Source organism: Coturnix japonica, chromosome 1 (genome assembly GCF_001577835.2).
Source record: "Coturnix japonica isolate 7356 chromosome 1, Coturnix japonica 2.1, whole genome shotgun sequence".
NCBI classification, from domain to species: Eukaryota; Metazoa; Chordata; class Aves; order Galliformes; family Phasianidae; genus Coturnix; species Coturnix japonica.
Window position 1 is genome coordinate 120,286,272 of NC_029516.1, and position 19,227 is coordinate 120,305,498.

At 43.0% G+C, this 19,227-nt stretch overlaps 1 protein-coding gene across 1 annotated transcript; it reads right to left on the bottom strand.

Moving 5' to 3' along the window:
* Window positions 1-584: 584 nt before the first annotated feature.
* On the bottom strand, window positions 585-18,270 carry CREG2 (cellular repressor of E1A stimulated genes 2). Its single transcript, XM_015850325.2, has 4 exons — window positions 17,719-18,270; window positions 16,710-16,879; window positions 6,188-6,301; window positions 585-3,954 (listed from the first exon to the last, which is right to left on the bottom strand). The coding sequence occupies exons 1-4, from the start codon at window positions 18,106-18,108 to the stop codon at window positions 3,807-3,809; spliced, it is 822 nt and encodes a 273-aa protein (XP_015705811.1). The 5' UTR covers window positions 18,109-18,270; the 3' UTR covers window positions 585-3,806.
* Window positions 18,271-19,227: the final 957 nt, after the last annotated feature.

Below are 19,227 nucleotides of genomic sequence, written 5' to 3' on the forward strand. Positions count from 1 at the left end.
GTAGTGGAGGAGCTTGGATTTTGTTGAAAGGAGATGGTGCGGGAAAACAGAATGAAAAGGTAAATTGTCAGCCTGGGCTTAAGAAATCTTGCCGGAGGGAAGCAGACAGAAAAGAACAAGCTGTAACAAGAACTTACAAGAGTAAGGCTAGCAGTGGAAAAAAATAGCACTGAGGAATCTTCCAAAACACCATTAATGCACACCTGATAGGTGCCGGCTCAGTCTCCTTGGGCAGAAAGGAACAACGGATGTTGTTAATAATAACAATTAATTGCCATGCTGAAAACAGAGCTGATAGAACTGAGAAGATGAAAGGGAGATAGAAGGTGCCCAGCTGCTTCATCCCCAGAGAGATGGGAAGCTACACCGAGACAGATCTGATTCTCTGTTCCCAGAAGTGCTTTGGAAGAAATTAGCTTGGTTCGGGAAAACAGAAAAATAGAAATTTGAATGGCTGTCAATAATAATAATAATAATAATAATAATAATAATAATAATAATAATAATAATAATAATAATAATAATAATAATAATAATAAGCTACTCGGGCGCATACCACACACTTAAGGATATACTAACTGCAGTTCCTCTTTGAAAACTGTTTTTATTTGCATTTTGTCCTCGATAGGCCTCAATGTTTTGTTAACATTCAGTATCTTTAGAAATCAAAATGCATTGCAGATTGCAGTACACATCCAGAAATAAAACATACGGGACTTCATCCAGCTAAGTGATGAAAATTTCATCAGTAATGGAGTATTCTTTGGTTAAATAAGAACAGCAGTTGAGACTAGCTGTGCTTAAATACTGTGCATGCATGATGTGTGCACAATTTAGCAAAACATTTGAGCACAGGGTTCAGAGCTTTGTCTTCCTTTTTCTCAGCAAATAACACAGACATGATTAAGTGCATCTCTTAAATATTGCAAAACCCCAGCTGAAGTTTTAAATAATAGGTGTTGCACAACAAGTGTTTTTGGGGAAGCTAAAGAAATAAGTAAAATACAGGACACGTGGCAATAAGTTACATATCAACCAGCTGAAATACTTAATAAATTTGCCAGAGCTTATCCAGGCCTTCTAAAAATAGTTCTTTGATCTAATAACCAAAGCACAACAAATAAATAGGAGTTCTGCTACTGACTTAAGCTGAAGCAAGATGAGACCCTTCACAGTCTCAAGGAAATCTGATCTCATTATTCTATCTTAATAAGACTCTTTCAATTAAGAGCTTTTACAAACATCATTTGGCCTATGACGGCCGATATCAGTTGATACATTTGCCTCTTTATGGAAAAAAATGGAAGTAGTGTGTAATTAATAATGTAAAGCATGGTTAAACAAATCACCGACTGTGTCTTCCCCTTTTTGTGCTCTGGAAAATTCCATTCAAAAATCTGCACATGATAGTTTTGATGAATTTCTGGAGACTTTCAAGAACTTTAATGGAAGCTATTCCTTGGAAGAAGAAAGCATGAGATGTGATTTACAGCAGTGTTTCTTTATGAAGGCTCTTTTGTCACTTTACGTGACATTCCTGCTTTGTGTCTTGAGCTTCTGACAAGAATCTCAAGGCTTGTCGGTATAGAAAAGCTCACCGATGAATGTGTCAATTTATAACACGGTATATGCCTCCAATTAATCTAACTGTGCAGGGACACAGAAAGTAGTATGAATTCAAAACCTTTCTTCTAGCACACGCTTCTTAAACAGGTAAAACTCTTTATCTAAGTATCTAAACACACTCCCTTACTGCTTTAAGGCAAGAGCGTTAGTCAGTAATGGATAATACATCCCTGTTACCAAGCTGCATAAGGATGGAAGCACAGGAATATGTAGCTTGGACCTGTGGAGATTCCCTTTGAGAGCCAAGGACTCTGCCTACTGACCTCTGTTTTGAAAGTCCCATTAAACCTAGTGGACAAAGGGTCAATTCCATAGTGCACAAAGATGTCCGTGGCAAAATTATTCGAATCAAGAATGATTTCACTGAATGGTATTCTATACGTTTGTACTGATTCGGGACTACACAGCACCAGATTCAGGGACAAGTTTAGATGGGAGGATGCTGCTCATCTGCCAAGAAAATACGGGAAATACATTCAGACAGGACACTTCCTCCTCTTGTGTAATTACCTCTGCAAGAGATCTGCAGACTCGCTGGCAATAAGACAAGAAAAAAAATGCTTACCAAATGTCTAAAGAAAGTTTCTCCCCTACATCTTCCTTCAGTTCTTACAGAATATTAGGAACATTTGTGATGCCTGCAGACTTGAAGCCAAGATCTAAGTAGCCCTGGAAGTTAAAACAGCACAGTGCCCAGATTTGTTCAGAGAATTATGTTCTTCATGCCTGAACCAAAATAAGCTCAGCTACACTTAATTGGCTTCCAGGTGGTCACAGCTCCCTGAGCAGCCTTGGAGCTCTGGCCAGGGATTAACCTGTAAAAACTCAGGTCACTCACTGAGAAACTCACACTACTCATGCCTGCCTCGGTGTGGACTAGTGCCAAGGGCTCTGCTTCCCTCCCAGAGACACAGAGAAAGCCATCTCAATCTGCCTCTTTCTTAACCTAACAAGGAAAGCAGCCTTTTCAAACTGTGTCATGATGTGACCAGCTAGCCACGGGACCTTTTCCTCTATCACACCATTAGGAATTGCAGAATAAGATTGCTAGGAAACTGAGTATTTTGATGATCTAGTGGTTGGCAACCCTGCACATAGCAGGGGGGGTTGAAATTGGATGATCATTAGGGTCCTTTTCAACCCAGGCCATTCTATGGTCTGAAATATCTCTCTTCAGACTTCTTAAATAAATAAATAAATAAATAAATAAATAAACGAACGAACGAACCAACCATGAACAAACCCTTTAAAACTTAGGGAAGAAATGGGAATTAAGGGACTGGCTCCACACCTAGATTTGTTGGTGAGGTTTTACAGAAGCCCATTACATAAACAAGTTAAAAAATAAAGCGGTGGCTGGAGATGGGGTACAAAAAATTGGGGACTGCGGGCTATTGATAGACTTTTTGTCTTTCATAACAGAAACAGACTAGCTGAGAATCCTTCAGTTCTTCTTAGGATAATGTTTATGGTTGTATTGGGATAATCCCTGTGAGCCTGGTTTGGTTTTGGCTCTTAACATGTATAACCAGCTTTGTGTCAGTAGAAAACAAGTTCTACTGAAGTTGTGTTGTTTGAGCAGCTTGCATTTTATTCCTCACAAATAGTCTTTGGAGCCTTTCTACTCAATTTCCGAGTGAAATATCAAATTAGGGCAACTAGGAAAAAAATGCATGTGGAAAATACAAGTTAGCAAACGAGAGCAGTTTTAGCACAATCCTTCAACAACTTCAGTATCTAAAGGTGCAGTTATTAGGTTTTGCAGAGAGTGCTTCTAGATAGAGAGACTGAGCAGCAATAATACTTCCACAATACATGGAGGGTTTTGAATAGGCAAGTTTGCCTTCTATGTGAAACAGAACATTATAGTTAGTGAGTGACTGCATGTAAAGAAAAGAAAAACTGAAACTCTAAACAAACACATAAAGCATTCAAGATGATACATTGCCTGTTTGAAATGACGTGTTTCTACATTGCAGGGTAGGGCTGCTGTCTACCTCTCCTTTATAATTTGAAAGTCTGTGTTGGCTTATTTTCACCCTGCTCCACGTAAGACAGAGCTATTTTGAAGCCTTTTGAAAATAAAGTATATATATCACTGTAAAATAACCATTCAGAGTGAAATTTGTAAAGTGTTCAGAAAGGAAACACTATCAATCTCTCCCTCAAAGCCCATTCAATCAAGCTTTACTTGGAACTGCTTTTAAATACTCTTCTACTGCAATGGTAGAAACACCTCCATACCAGCTCTGAAGCCAGACGTGCTCAATATTCATTTTCATGAAGAACCATTCGTAGCTACGAGGCCACTTTCTTATCACTGGGTGCCTGGAAGGACAAAGAATATATATATATATTAAAAGATGCACCAAATCATATGCCTTGTCTGCTTTATTCTTCAGCCTAGTGTGCTTGGTCAGAAGGAAACTCAAAGTCTGACAGTCACCATCATTCATCTTTTTTTGCTCTGCCTTGAAATAAGGTTTATGGTGTTCCACGCCTCAATGTGACTAAAACTACAGCTTAAAACATGATGAGGGGGTTCCAGTAACTCCCTGTTGTCCAGTCAGCCTCCCCTAAGCTGTCTGTGGGCATCTCAAGGGCGTTGCTGACAGAATTCAGGTGGTTTTTGTTATTGTTGTTTTGTTCTTTTCATGGTTATGAGCAAAAACAAGCAGCAACCTTATCATCTTCTGGGTGTGTTATTATTTCACTGAGCTGTTCCCAGATGCTCCTTTCCTTTTGGCTCCAGATGATGGTGGTCCACCAGAAACAACGGCCTTAAAGGCATATATGGAGTATGGTTTCGGCTGTGGTTTTATTCAGTATTCCACTTCCTTCCTTGGTGAGCCTATATTTTTTGTAAGGAAGGAGGGTGGAAGCTTGAGGCCACGTGCAGGTCATTGGAGATGCAGTATCCACACTCAGGCCAAGGAAAGGCTGCAGGGATTATTACAACCTATACCAATTCCTGAGCAGCCACAGGCAAATTATTTTGTTGCAGATTTGCTGGTGTCCTACAGGCACCCAGACCACATATTTAAGCACAGCTATCTGTGTCTGATCTATTGGATAGTATGGAAGGTTTAATGCCTAATTCTGGGAGAAGCTTATGGCTCTGCTGAGGGTGCAGCTCAGCCCTCCACCTGCATCACCTCCAGGCAATCACCTGGAGCAGCTTCTCTGTTTATCCATTAATTACCACCGGGATGACGGGGCACTCTGACGGTGTTGACCAAATTTGGCTTAACAGCAGAGCCCACTTCCTTGAAGTCAACTACATTCATCTCCACGACCACCCAGCTATTTTGGCAGCTGCCTGTGGGTTTTCCCCAAGGAGTCCTTTGAGCAGCTGCAGTGTATATGTTTATTCCTTACAGAGCATCTGAAAAAACGAAGGCTGCTTAGAAGCACTGGTCTGCAGCACTGGACTTTATGATGGGGGACCGTATTTGGTTATCCTATGATCACATCCATTTGGTGTGCCCTTCTTCTATGCTGGACCACCACTACCTAGACCTAGAATTAAGTTGTCCTGCCTGCTTTTCTCTTGCAGCTTCCTCATTCTCTCAAGATTGACCCTGTTGTTCATGCCACCCTGTTAAAACCTGTTTACCCAGATCCTTCCCAGCAGGCCAGAGAGAACATTGCATCTGGGCCATGCTGGATGTCAGCACATCCCAGTTTCCCCACAGTACTTGCTGTACTGGGCAGGACAAGTCTTGGAGGACAGCTTGTGTTGTAGGTGTGTGTCCCAACTGAGGTTTGGGCTTTTAATACCTGTTACACTGATAAAAACAGGCCAGACTTGAGGGTGTGGGGCACACACTGGATATGAGGTGAATGGTGTCAGGGTTGTGCTTTGTGTTTGTTGACCGGAGCCTGTGTTCTGTAAATATTATGGCTTTGGAAGTAGTTCTTATGCACAGTCTCTTTGTGCAACCACTTGCTATGTCTTTTAGGACCTATATTTCTCTCAGGCCCAGCCTGACAGCACACTCATTTATTCTCCAGTGTAGCTCATTTGGAGGTGTCAAGAACTGCAGTGCTGGGAAGGACAAATTGTTTGCTATCGGGTTGCAGAGTTTCCAGGAGATGAGAAGCCGACAATCCATAATCTTGTTTCCAAACCACTAGGTTTGGCCTTACAGAAGCATATAGGCTTCTGTCTGGTACCTGGAAGGAAGCAGAGCTCTGGCTACTGTCAGGATTAGGAGCAATTCCTGTGCTGTGCTGAGGCAGAATTACTAAATGCAGTGTCCCACTTAACAAATGCACTCCGTACTCATGGAATCTCTCCTCAGAGCCACATGATTACAAAACACATGTTCTACTTATATCTAACATTTAGTAACTGTCTCCGTATTACTTGCCTCAGTAGGTAAAAGGAGGTTGTGAAGCTATGCTTGTGGTTTCAAAGCAGCAAAGTCTCAGCATACTTTGTTGCCCCCAAAGTAAATTGGGCTTGTTACTTCTCAGCTTTTCATACCAAATGGCCACATCTACATATTTGTCTCAAATTTGCAGACTGTACTACACTCTATGCATATCACATACAGACCTAGAAAACATTGCTTGCTTGGCAAATTCCGTTTCCTCTGGAGGCACTGTGACCATCTGTCCTGTGAGTGTCAGTCTGGCGCACCTTGGATCCTCCGGATCAACTACGTTTTTTCTGTGCACAGAGAAAAAATGCTCATGTGTAATAGCTTGTTTTATTTGCTTTTACATAAATATTAAGAACTGCAAAAGTTTCTCACACCTTGCAGGTCTTTTCTGCCCTCAGTTGTTCGGGGGGTCTGTTGACAGAATACTCACCTGATGTAGATCTCCGCTCTAGACATTTGCTTAGCCTTAGTGTATGCTTTTAAAAACTGCCTTAATAAATATATTTTTAAAATGTGAAAATCACAGAATCACAGAACTGTAGGGGCTGGAAGGGACCTCTAGAGACCATCGAGTCCAACCCCCCTGCCAAAGCAGGCTCCCTACACCACGTCACACAGGTAGGCGTCCAGGCGGGTCTTGAATATCTCCAGAGAAGGAGACTCCACCACCTCCCTGGGCAGCCTGTTCCAGTGCTCTGTCACCCTCACTGTACATTGTCTCCACACACTGCTGAAAAGAGCCCAGCCTTGCCACTTTGCTCCCCACGCCTCAGATATTTATAGACCTGGATCAGGTCCCCTCTCAGTCTTCTTTTCTCAAGCCAGAACAGACCCAGTTCACTTAGCCTTTCTTCATAGGGGAGATGCTCCAGGCCCTTCGCCATCTTTGCAGTAGACTCTTTCCAAGAGATCCCTGTGGCAGGTTTTCCAGACATACATGCAGACTCTAATTCAGGACTCTGAAAAGAATTAGTGAGGTGACATATGGCTGTGCCTACAAAATAACTACGCATACTTGTATTTGTGTGTCATTTTTCCTTCTGCCTGTCCTAGAAAATCAATTCTTGTTCATTTCTATCCATTTTTCAACTGCTTTACATTGCTCTTCACCACAGAACGAATAAAAAAATAAAGAGTGAGAGAAAGAGAGACAAGGAAGGTCTATTAAAAAAATATATCTAACTGCATTAATCCTTCAAACTGAGACAGGGAAGGTACTTGTTGCTTTTTGGCTCTTTCTATACAGTCATAACAAATAACTCCCATTAGTATCTATGGCACAACCGCTGACTCTGACTTTTATGGTACAGTGATATAAATCATATGTAAACTGACAAATTGCTAAAAAGTTTCATGAAATGACTACAAAGGCCTGCTCCTGAATGTGCTGAACATCTCCATGGCTCATTGTCAGCACACTGAGACTGCTCAGCATTGCCCAGGACTGGGTCCCCACTCACAAACATTAGCCCTTTAGGAAATGAAAATTGCATTTCTTGTTCTCCGTTTTAATCTGAAGCAGTGCAGTAAATTACATCTCATTTGTGTGCAGTTTTACTTAAAGATCTCGGCTTGAGCCCTTTAGCCTTAACCGTGTGCAATCTGCAATGGCTTTTTTTGTTGTAACTCTCAATATGTGCCTATCACATGCAGGAAACATATGGGCATCCTCCTGCAGCTAATTTAACACCTGCAGATTCCCCACAGATGGTTATGAAAGACTACGTAGCTTACTGGATAAAGTGTCTGCTTTTATAGATAGGACCACAAACAGAAATATGCAAGGAAATACAACAGGCTGATTGATACTCAGCTATGCCCAGTGAGCACTTGGCACAGTCTGTAGCCCAAGATCCAAAGAGCTGTTTGCAGTCGCATCATCTCTAGGCTGTTTTTTCAGCATCCTGTTCAAGCTGGAGCAGCTGTTCTCTGAAGGTGGTGTTCAGCTTAACGATGTCTGGACAAACTGCACTTGCGCTCCTTTTCCTCTGCCACACGTGGGAGGAAGGTCACCGACCATGGGAGTGTTCAAGAAACGTCTGGATGTTGTGTTGATGAATATGGTTTAGCTGGGAAGTATTGGTAATGGTTGGACTAGATGATCTTCTAGGTCTTTTCCAACCTTGATAATTCTGTGATTCTGTGAAGGTCAGCCACCGAGAATCAAGCTCAGACTTTATGTTCACATCCATAAACAGCAGCCCTGTTTTCTGCAGTACATCCACACATTTATTGAACACCTCCATGGACTCCAAGACTTCCCTGGGCAGTCTGTTCTACTTCCACTGTTCCAGTGATAGCCTCACCACTCTTCCTGATATAATCTTTTTCCCTCTTTCCAACCTGAACATCCCCTGGTGCAACTTGAAGCCATCACTTCTCATCCTATCACCTTGGCACCATATGCATTTTTATACTTTTAACTCATTGAGTCTTAAGAATATGGAAGTTCTCACTAGCAAAACTGCAGTTCAAACATTTGCTTTAAGCAAATAACACTTTGGATATGAAAACCATTTTTATCCATAGCCTAGCAGTGCCATAAAACAGCTGGAAGCGGGGAGAACTATTTGCAACTGCTTTTGTCTGGTACAGCTCCTAGGTAAAATGTTAGCTGCTTTCAGGGATTATATTAAAGAATGTCTTCATTTCACAGAGTGATCAAGGTGATAAATAAGGCTGAACGTAGGAGCAGCAAGAGGTTTGATACCTTCTCAAATGGCAATTATTTGATCTTCTCGTGCAAATAATCATTAACTCTCAGTACTTGCTGATTTTTGAGTTGACAATTGACTTGTTGTTGCTGGTATGCAGTGAATGATACTTGCCTTTCTTAAGAGATTTCTTTGCCTGGTAGGGTGTCAGATGTGTCTTTCGCCTGATTTACAGGAAAAGCAGCACTCTTCATATATGGCTGATGACAAAACCCACACACTGTGCATCTATATCTGGAATCTTTTTATTGCTGTATATTTTTCCCTGCCTCCTTCTGTCTTTAGTTTTCTATATGTTATTCTCTCTTCTCAGGGTGTTACACTGACACACACAATACTACCATTCGCAGTAGAAGTTATTCAGACTGAATTTTGCACAACTGAGCAATGTTCTGGAGAGGCAGAAGTTTATTTTTCTGGGAAATGAGGCAAATTGTTTGTTAAAAACATGCACGATGAAGCTTAGAAGTGCTGAACAGGGACAACCACACATATGAATCTAGTATTATTACTTGTCTGGCTTTGCTTTTAACACTGCCTCTTATCATAGGTTTTCTGTCTCAGAACACTGACCTTGTATTCTAATCTTCCACTAACATTAGTACTTTTTTCAGTCAAAGGAGCTCTTCAAATTCGGAGATAAATCTGTTTCTGCGTCACTTTTGGCATAGCATTTCCCTAGTAATGTGTGATTACTTTCATAGTTTCTGAAGAATAATAAAACCCTAAAAGTTAAATCTCTTCTAACTGTATTGTGAATGGGTCTTGAATTTTCACTGCTGTTACTGCTGTAATTTATGTACACATGGGTTTTATTTCTTAAGAGTAAGGGGATACAGTGACATGGCTTATAATTTTACTAAAGATAATGAAGGAATGTTAAGGATAAAGTTAAAGGTATATTTACTAAAGTACCCCTCCTTCACATCAATAGATGTGAAGTCATACATTCCCTGGTTATTTCTTGCCTTCTATCTAAATAGATCCACATTCAGCTCTCAGTCATTGAGTTCCTTTTGCCTTGGTTGGCTCAAGGACAAGGAGTGCAAGAACAGCTTTATATAAGATTTGTGCACTGCTGATGGGGGCTGTGGGGGAGGCAGAGCCATAGGAAGGGAAGGCATGCTGACAGCACAGTCCCCATGCCAAGGAAACCATAGATGACTTCTTAGGTCCTGGACAGAGAATCAGGTCTTCTACAGCCCTGGAGAGGGCTTCATGAAGGCTGTGATAAGACAAGAACTGAAGGGAAGAGAAAGCAACGACTTGTGGAACAAGACAAATCTATAAGGAACGCGATTATTTATTTATGCTTATATAAAATATATACACCTTCTTGCAGAAATTAACTGAAGCCAGATGAAAATGGAAGAGGATTCAGCTTATGCACTTTATAAGAACATGGTGCATTAAGAGACATTCTCTTAATTATTCATCTGATTTGTGAAGAGAGAAGAATTGATTTTCTCTGTTCCTCTGCTTCTGGTGAACAAACGAGGTATGCAGAGTTAGACCCAGCCTGGGCAGTTCTCTTCTCTGAGCACGTGAAGTTGGAGAGAGAGCTGCATTCACTTCCATTCAGCTGAGCCTCAGAGTTCCTTCTTAGCTAGCTCTGCTGAGCTATGGGCAAACCAGTGTCCAAGTGAATATGCTTCTCAATAATGATGGGAAGCATTCTGCTGATGAACACGTCCCACTTATTTTACTGCATACCGCTTCTGCACTTTCTGAGTCACAGTTCAAGAGTGGTTCAGGGCAAAGAGTGCTACCTACTCATTAAATTGTTTACTGCACAAGCCACCTTGTAGATTATAATTAGAAGGTTCCTGTACCAAAACTAGCTAAGTGCAGATCTGATGAATGTATGGTTCAGGCTGACGTCATTCTATGGGTTCACAAGGTGATGGTATTGGGACTTTGTTAGGGATCCCTTTTTGTATTTGAGATCCCTTCTTTGACTGATTATGACCTGGCACATGGTCTCCCTGTGTATTACCCTTATCCTTGGCCTCTGCAGTCCATTACTAAGTTAAAACAGATTGGCAGAGATCAGCAGTAAAAGCAAAAGAAGAGTTTGGGAAGCACTTGAGAAAGACTACCAAGTGTTCCCAAGAAGGAATCAGTAGGAAGGTGGGAGTATTCAGTGATGCTCCAGGGACTGGTGGAGGAAACAGGGATCTGTAGATGGGAATCTCTCTGTTCTCCCCCAGTTTGCTTTTCCCACTGAGGAGCTACTTCTCTCTCCTGAAGAGACAGAACTTTCCATCCTTCCAGTAGGAAACTTTACACCTCTACTTCTTGAGCAGAACAAAAGAGAGAAGAAGCTGTAAAAGCTTTCTGCAACTGTAGAAAGGGGGAGTCAAGAAGAAAGCTCTACTGCTCCTATTCCCATTCCTGGTACTTTAGAGAACCTCATGTGTGGCATAAGGGCCATGACTGTCCTGCAGTGGTAGCTGCATCCATACAAATCTATGCCATTAGGACTGGCTGAGGATGAACCTGCTGCTGGCACTGCTCATCCCCATCTGCTTCCATCCACACAAGGAAGGCACTTTGTCCTCCTGTGCAGGACCCCTATCTGCCTCGCCCCAAATAGCTACTGTGGCATCATAGAATTTTTTGTCTTCTAAAATCTACATGAAAAAAAACAAAGGAAATGCTACGTCCCTTGGGAATTATTTTAGGGTGCACATAATTTTGATTATTAAATCTGATTAATTTTGAAAAGCAAGTTATTCTCCTTATTCATTTCATTTGCTCGTCACTAACTGATGGAGTCTCCCAGGCATAAAGAGTGCATTGGTGCTGCTAATCCACGCAGCATGAACGTCAAAGAAAATCTCTGCTGAAAGCAATTTCATAATCTGAAAAGCTGTTGCTGGCCTTTAGCTGGATATGGTAGGGCAGTTTCACTCTGCTCTGGCTTGGACGAGAATTTCTTTATCAGCCATGTTTGAGAGCCAGCAGAGACACTCAAAAGACCTGAGCTTTCAGAAGAGCTGTCTTTCATGATGGACCTCAAGTCAGGCTTGGAAGCTGAAGAGTACAATGGCTTCATTGCATCCTAATGATCTAGTGCTCATAGTCTACCTGTCTAAATGTTTTAAGTCTGTTCCCAGAAGAGAATTCTTTCTAGAATGCTTTAATTGTAATTTCTTACATCATATCAGATACTTTGTTTGTCTTTGTTGAATGTAACAACCATTATTCTTTTAGTTGAACTATATGGTTAAGCCAGGAAGGTTTTATATAGTTTAACCACAGACAATTCACAGAAAACAAACAGAATCATAGCATCAACTGTTTCTGTAAGCACAGTCATAGAAACACATGTTGGTGTAGCAGACAGGGATTTTGGGAAGCTGGTTATTTAAGAATACAGGAGAAAAAAAAACCAACAAAGTAATTTGGAGCTATATTGTGTGCATTGGGTCATGATGATAGTAGGTTTCATATTTGACTTTCTAATTTGATGTCTTCCTGAATTTTTAAATACAGATATATTTTTTTTCAGGAACAGCTCCTGACATAATTATTTGCATATGACTCGAAAAAGGCCAGTATAAATACCAGAACTAGGAATGTGTCTGTGCCACAGAACACCACGAGGTTGTTCTCAACTTCTGACAAACTAAAGGATGCTTGGATTCAGCTTTCGTCTTCTCTATGCATAATATCTCCTTGTGAAAGGTGCAATGCCAAATTGCTTTGTTATGTTCATCCTTGGATTCAACGACAGTGCTGAGAGGCAGATAAATGTCACATTGCCAACTGACCCCTCAATGGTTGTGCCTGTCACCCAGGGCAGTATGTCTTTCTCTCAGGATTGCCTTAGGAATAAAATCAGCAATTCATGTAAGCCAACAACCAGCCAAAAAACAGGAACTCTCACCTACCAAAGTGCTCTCTCTAGCAGTCCTTCTGGTGGCCTGCTGCTCTCCAAAAATGCTGGAGATGCTTTAGTTCATGCCAGTGTTGTACCTCAAGCAGAAGATGAAACAGAAGATGGGTGGAATGGCTCAGAAGGAGCCATCTCTGATGCACATCATAAATCAGCAGAAGAATCTGGGTCACTCAGAATCACTCCCAGTTTGGATTTGAAACACCATCCTCAATCTAACAGCAAAGGGAAACAAACCTATGGACTCAGCTCATCCCTTCTCTTTCCTTTCCTCTTGTGTGAAAACCAGCCCATGGCAGTCATGTAACTGTTCCTCGTCTCAGAAAGCTGCATTTGGTCCCCTTGAATGTGCTGAACCTGATGTCAGGGAGACAACACATGTTTAAAATTAATTGCCCGTTTTCCAGACTGCAGCTGTAATGAGGCAGGTCCAGGATCTTACTTGGAAAGAGATCCTCTGAGCAGCTTGTGTGTTGGGAAATTTATTCAGAACAATAGCCTCTCTATTCTTTAGTATAGGGCCCAGTCTTGTTCCCTTTGAAATCTGTAAGAATAAGACTCGATCTTTTCAGTTTTTCTGCAGAATAGGCATGCCTGTGTAGTCTATTTATAGCCTTGAACCATTTAATTTTTCTTGCCTCCATTATCCATTTATCTGCCATCAGATCAGACACAGTGTCACCGCTAACTAACACTCCTGCGGCCTGACCATCAGAGAGCGTCTGCAGAGAGGAACAGACTGTGTCCCTCTGGGAAATGGAAATCTCTAGGTCAGAGTTGAGGAATCCAGGCTATAGCTGCAACAGCACGATGTATTGCAACTGTGATACCATGTATCACAGCTCTCTTTCTTTCATTTTAAAAGCTAGCACAGTGACTAGTTTGAGCTGTCTAATTCTTTCTTCCCAGATGATTAAGTACTGAGGCTGGAAATCCAAAAAGGCCACTCTATACTATATCCCCTCACAACCCAGAAAGAGGGTATTATTGTCAAGGTTTGAGACTTGAGTATATTCTGAACCAGAACAAATGAAATCCACGACTAAATTTAATATCAAACTGATGTACAAGCACACAAGTCACTTGATACTCATTAGATTCAAGAAGACTATCAGAACCACAGCAGTGTTTTCTTGCAAAAGGCCAGAGATTCTCTTTGTATGCTATAGGTCATCAGCATTCTCCAGGAGAGCACCAAACACTCCTACAAGCACTGACTATAAGCGTCAAACAGCTTTCAGTTATTTTAAGTCATACAACTTTGAGTAGGTTAATAGTTACATTCTAATAAAATTGTACATGTAAACAAGCTGCAAGGCCAAATTCATTGCTGGCATATAAGGACGTGAACTTTCTCAAGTAGAGCATTATTCCTTTAGCTATTTTGCATCATCATTTAGGAATCAAAACAATTAATAATGTCCTAGACTGAGAGAACTTCTGATGTTAATACCATCTATAAAGGGTACTTCCCTTTTTGAAGAAAATCTCACAGATACTGCCTTAACATCTAGCACAATATGAGGTCTTTCAGGATAACAGGGGGATAGCAAGGGGGAGAGAGAAGCCTGCTATGTCACCCCATAAAGTCCTTCACTAAGGATTCTCCCTGCTACTCACACGACTGCTCTGGACACCTTGGCAGACACAGTGTACCTATAGGAGAAGCCTGGCAGAAGCTGCTGAAGCCTTCCTGTGGGGTGCTGGGATGCTGCAGAAGGCTATGGTGTTGCAACAGTGATATAATGAAAAACAAACTGAAAGGGCTGACGAAATAAATAATGCAAGGAGCAGCGATTAGGCTCTGAATCCTTGTACTCTGTTCAGTAGCAAGCTCGATATTTAGAGTATGGTTACATGCTAAAATGGGAGTGTCCTATTTTCTCCCACCTTCTCTCCTCCACTCTCCTTTGTGTTCCTCTGGCTCCCGGTGAGCTACTGCAAGTTTCTTCAGATTTATGCTTGAACTCAAGGTCAGGCAAATCCCAGAGCTGATGCAAGAGAAAGAGGAGGCAAGAAGTGTATAAATGTGGCCACTGGCAATTAGAGGCTTCAGCCATCCTGGAATAGGGGTTAGCAGTGCCCAGAGTGCTGCAGCACAAAGCACAAGCACACTGAACAACAGATCAGTGGTTAGTTAGGGAAATTAATAGGTACTTGATAGGGTGACAGTGAATAAATATACTTGAAGGGTTGTGATGTATCTGAATTTCATATTTTTATAAATCATGAATCATGAATTGGTGCTTCCCAAGCAGGTAAATCAAGCAGCAACGCTGCTAAAACATAAAAGGCAAAGACTTTCAAAAGTGGATGTTTAAAGTCAGGGATGAAAGGCCACACTCCAGTGCCTAAATGCATGTGTAATTCTCAGAAGTGCTCATCACCAGCAGCTGACATCAATGGTAGCTCCTCTGAGTATCGAGCCTCTGAAAATAGGGCATCTGTGTTGCTGCTGGGACATGGAGCTGGCCGTACATTTTTAAGTACTTGATCTAGATATTCCGCTCATTATTTGATTGAGTGAAAGAGCTTAGGAAGCAAGAATAAGCTCCATTAGCCTTTTATGAAACAACTGATAAATTTAATTACAATTTGAAATGATTAATTCAAAATATTTAATGAAATAATTTTAGGCAACAGAGTAATGTGGAGTAATAGAGTCTTAGCTCTACCACTCTGTTGACCTTTTCAACCATTCAAAGCTGAATTATCATACAATTACAGAATGGTTTGGGTTGGAAAGGACATCAAAGCCCAGCCAGACCCAGTCCCCACCAGCTCAGGCTGCCCAACCTGGCCTTGAGCACCTCCATGAATAGGGCAACAAAGCTTCTCTGGGCAGCTGTGCTAGTGCTTCACTGCCCTCTAAGTAAAGAATTTTCCCCTAACATCTAATCTAAATCTCCCCTCTTTTAGTTTAAAACCATTTCCCCTTGTCCTATCACTATCTGCCCATGTAAAAAGCTGGTCTCCTTCCTGTTTATAAGCTCCCTTTAAGCACTGGAAGAACGCAATGAGGTCTTCCTGGAGCCTTAATAAACATCAATTATCTTAATAATAAATTACCTTAATAAATATTGTGATGGAAAGTATGTATTGGTGCTTTACATTGCAAGAGGAAGCCGTCGTTTCCTGGCAGCCTTCCATTCCTTGGGAATGGGACATTAGCCTGAAATGACTGTTAATGCTCAGGACTAAGAAAAGATTATTTGCACCACCATCTAACTCTTAAGAAAATAAAGAGTATATTCTGGAGACAAATACAGACTGTTGTTTACCAAGCTCCGTCCTGAGGAGCTACAACACAGCCAGTGGAGCTTCCAGAGCTGTCAGGTGGCAGTAGAGATGGCACTCAGGGACATAGTGATTGCTGGTTGGTGATTTGTGGATGGTTGGACTGGATGATCTTGTAGGTCTTTTCCAACCTTGGTGATTCTGTGATTCAGTGATTCTATGATGGTTTAGTGAGCGTGGTTGTGATGGGTTGGCAGTTGAACCTGATGATATACACGTGTAGAGTGTCAGGATGGTAAGATGAGAGGTAAGGCCTTAAGTCACACCAGGGGAGGTTCAGGTTGGTTATTAGGAATGATTTCTTCTCAGAAGGAGCAGTGCTGCAGTGGCACAGGCTGCCCAGGGAAGTGGTGCAGTCACCGTCCCTGGAGGTGTTCAAGAACCATGTGGATGTGGCACTGAGGGATGTGGGCAGTGGGCATGGTGGGGGTGGGCTGCTGGTTGGACTGGGTGATCTCAGAGGTCTTTTCCAACCTTAATGATTCTGTGATAGTCTGACTTCAACAGCCTTTGAAACTCTGCAGACATTATTGACTAGATCACTATGAGTTATAACTGGATCTTGAACACCTGGATTTCATGGAGACACCTCCAAGCTGAAGTCATTGAATCATAGAATCCTTAGGACTGGAAAAGACATCTAGGATCAACAAGTCCAACCATCCACCTACCACCAATGTCACCCAGCAAACAATGTTCCTGAATAGAATCACTGAATCATTAGGGTATATGCCTGCATTTGTTCTCACTGAGGGTGGTACTTGGCAGATAAAATTCTGTTACCTGCAGAAATTTCCATCTGATTCTGGTAGGGTCAGTGAAGCTACAGGATCCTTCAGGAGATCTGCCACTGCGTTATCTTTTAGTGTCACATAAAAGAAAGGGATCCCAGTGCTGTTATTGACAGGACCGTCACTGATAGGCAAAAGGTTCCCATAGGGCATTCCTTGGATCTGCAAAACCCAAATAAGTCATGGTCAGCATCTCTGCACACAGACAGTTCCCAGTGCTGTTCATCTCCTAGGGGGCTCTAGCAGGAAGGACAGCAACCCCCAGCTACTCAGTCTCCCATCTTCTGCTGTCATCAAGAGACATATATTTACTGAATTACTACTTTCTAGTGTCTTCAGATATGGGGGAGAACACAAAAACAGCAGCTGTCAGTAATATTACACAGTCATAGAACATCCAGAGTCAGAAGGGACTCATGAGGATCAACATCCAGCTCCTGGCTCCATAGAGCACCACCCCAAATCTAAGCCCTGTATCTCAGAGTGGTGTCCAAACACTCATGAACTCCAGCACTTAGGGCCATTCCCACTGCCCTGTGCAGCCTGTTCTATGCCCACCACCCTGTGGTTCAGCCCCCGTCCCTATCCCCCATCCTTATGCAATGCTCCAGGTGACTGCAGTCCGTATGGGAGCTGTCCTACCGAGGGGTTCTGCCGAGTGCATGAACCAACAGCGCTGAAGTCTTAGGGCTCAAAGGAATTTCTGACAGCCTGATGTGGAACCAGACAGAGGTTTTGTGTGCGGCTGTATACGTGTAATTAACGATACAGTGTTAAACGTGTGTTGCTTCACACTAACATAGGCTCCCGCTGTCTCAGCCCAGCTCTCTGAAGTTTAAAACGACAATACAAAGTCAGGACCAAGTGAAGCAGGCTGCGGGCGAGTTCAGAAGGCAGCCAAAGCTATCTCAGCGGGTCTGAGTGCCAGGGAACACCAAGGGGAACACTTTAAAGCCAGAACCCCCCCCAACACCGTCCCGCCCCCCCCCGCCCCGCGGTACCTTTCCGTGTGCGGCCCGGGAGGCCACGAAGCCCCATGCTCCGTGTCGGGCGATGCGGCGGGCGATGGCGGCTCGTCCCGGCGGTGCTGCGGGCTGCCGGCGGTACGAGAACATGCGGGAGGGGGCTGCCCCCTGCTCCGAGCGCCGCGCCGCTGCCCCGGAGCCCAGAGCCGCGTCCTCCCGGTACGCCGAGGCCGGGAAGCTCTGCTTCCAGAGGCCGCCCGCCTCCTCCAGCAGACCGGGCAGAGCCTCCTCAGTGGAGGAGCTGTGCAGCTCGTCGGCCGCTCCCCCCTCCTCGGGCAGCGGCCAGGACACCGAGCTGAGCACCACGTAGCCGCCCGTGGTTCCCCATAGCAGCGCCGGCAGCCACCAGCACCACAGCGCAGACATCTTCTGCGGCGCGGCCCGCAGCACCCTCCCGCGGCCGATCGCTGCGAGTGCGGCTCCTCGGGGCCTCCCACAACGGCCCCCGGGCCGGTCTGTGACACGGAGAGACCCGAAAGAGCAGCGAGAAACGGGGATAAGGCGCTGAGATGAGGGAGAGAGCGGGAGAGAGAGCGCGGGACGGCCGCCATCACGGCTGCGTTCGGACAGCCCCACACGGCGGGGGGACAGAGCTCGAGTCGTGCCGCCCTGGATGTGTGTGGAGATGCTGCCCAGAGCCATGATCGCTGACCAAGGGCTAAATCAGGCTAAAATGTGAATACTGAGTTTATTTAAATGCCTCAACGCCGCATATATTTCACTCTTTAAGTTTACCTTTACACATAGTTTTGCTCCAGGTTCCTCTGTGTAGATTCTTTGCTCATACTCTGCTTGTAGAGCACATTCCACCAGCTTAGTTTCTGACACAAACGAGTCGATAACATTATATGCAACCTATTTCACGTCAGTTAATAGAATTAGGTCTGAGATTTCGACTCTTGTATCCTTCACAAGTGGGAAGCAAAGCAGGAGTTTTTCAAGACAAAGCAGGGCCTTCTGCTTCCCTGATGACCGAAGTCCAAGAAATAATAATAATAATAATGAAAACCACCCGCATTTCACCTTTTCATTCTGAAGATTTATTTAATTTAAGACTAATAACCAAAACACGTGACAGCTTGCAATAGCTGTCTCACTAGCACAGTTTGGCAGTTAGTATTTACAGAGAAAGGTCTTGAATTGAAGAGAATGAAAGTATTATTTCTTGAAGTTGTCTTAGAAAGTAAGGATGGCCTACGCTTAAAAAGTACTTCTGGAAGTCAGGCTGATTTTCTCTGAAAATTAACTGGGAACGGGAGGCAAAAATGAAAAGAAAAATTCTGTCCATCTCTTTGAGTAGGAAATGCTTTTCTTCTGACCACAAGATGCAACCGAATGGAAGTTTTGGCTGTTTTGTCTTCCAAATGACCCGGGAGAGCTGGGAGTTAGGAAAGAAACATGTAAGTATTTTGATTGGAGGAACTGTAAATCATGTAAATCATCATGTTAAACAACTTCATAGTCTTTGTTAAATCAACTTTGTTA

Excerpts from the sequence above, each read along its gene's own strand:
- CREG2 (XM_015850325.2), bottom strand. The coding sequence starts at position 18,108 with ATGTCTGCGCTGTGGTGCTGGTGGCTGCCGGCGCTGCTATGGGGAACC. Across the intron at positions 6,302-16,709 it reads TCAGATGGAAATTTCTGCAG|AAAAAACGTAGTTGATCCGG; the intron begins GTAACAGAATTT and ends CTCTGTGCACAG. Across the intron at positions 3,955-6,187 it reads AAGCAAGCAATGTTTTCTAG|GCACCCAGTGATAAGAAAGT; the intron begins GTCTGTATGTGA and ends TTGTCCTTCCAG.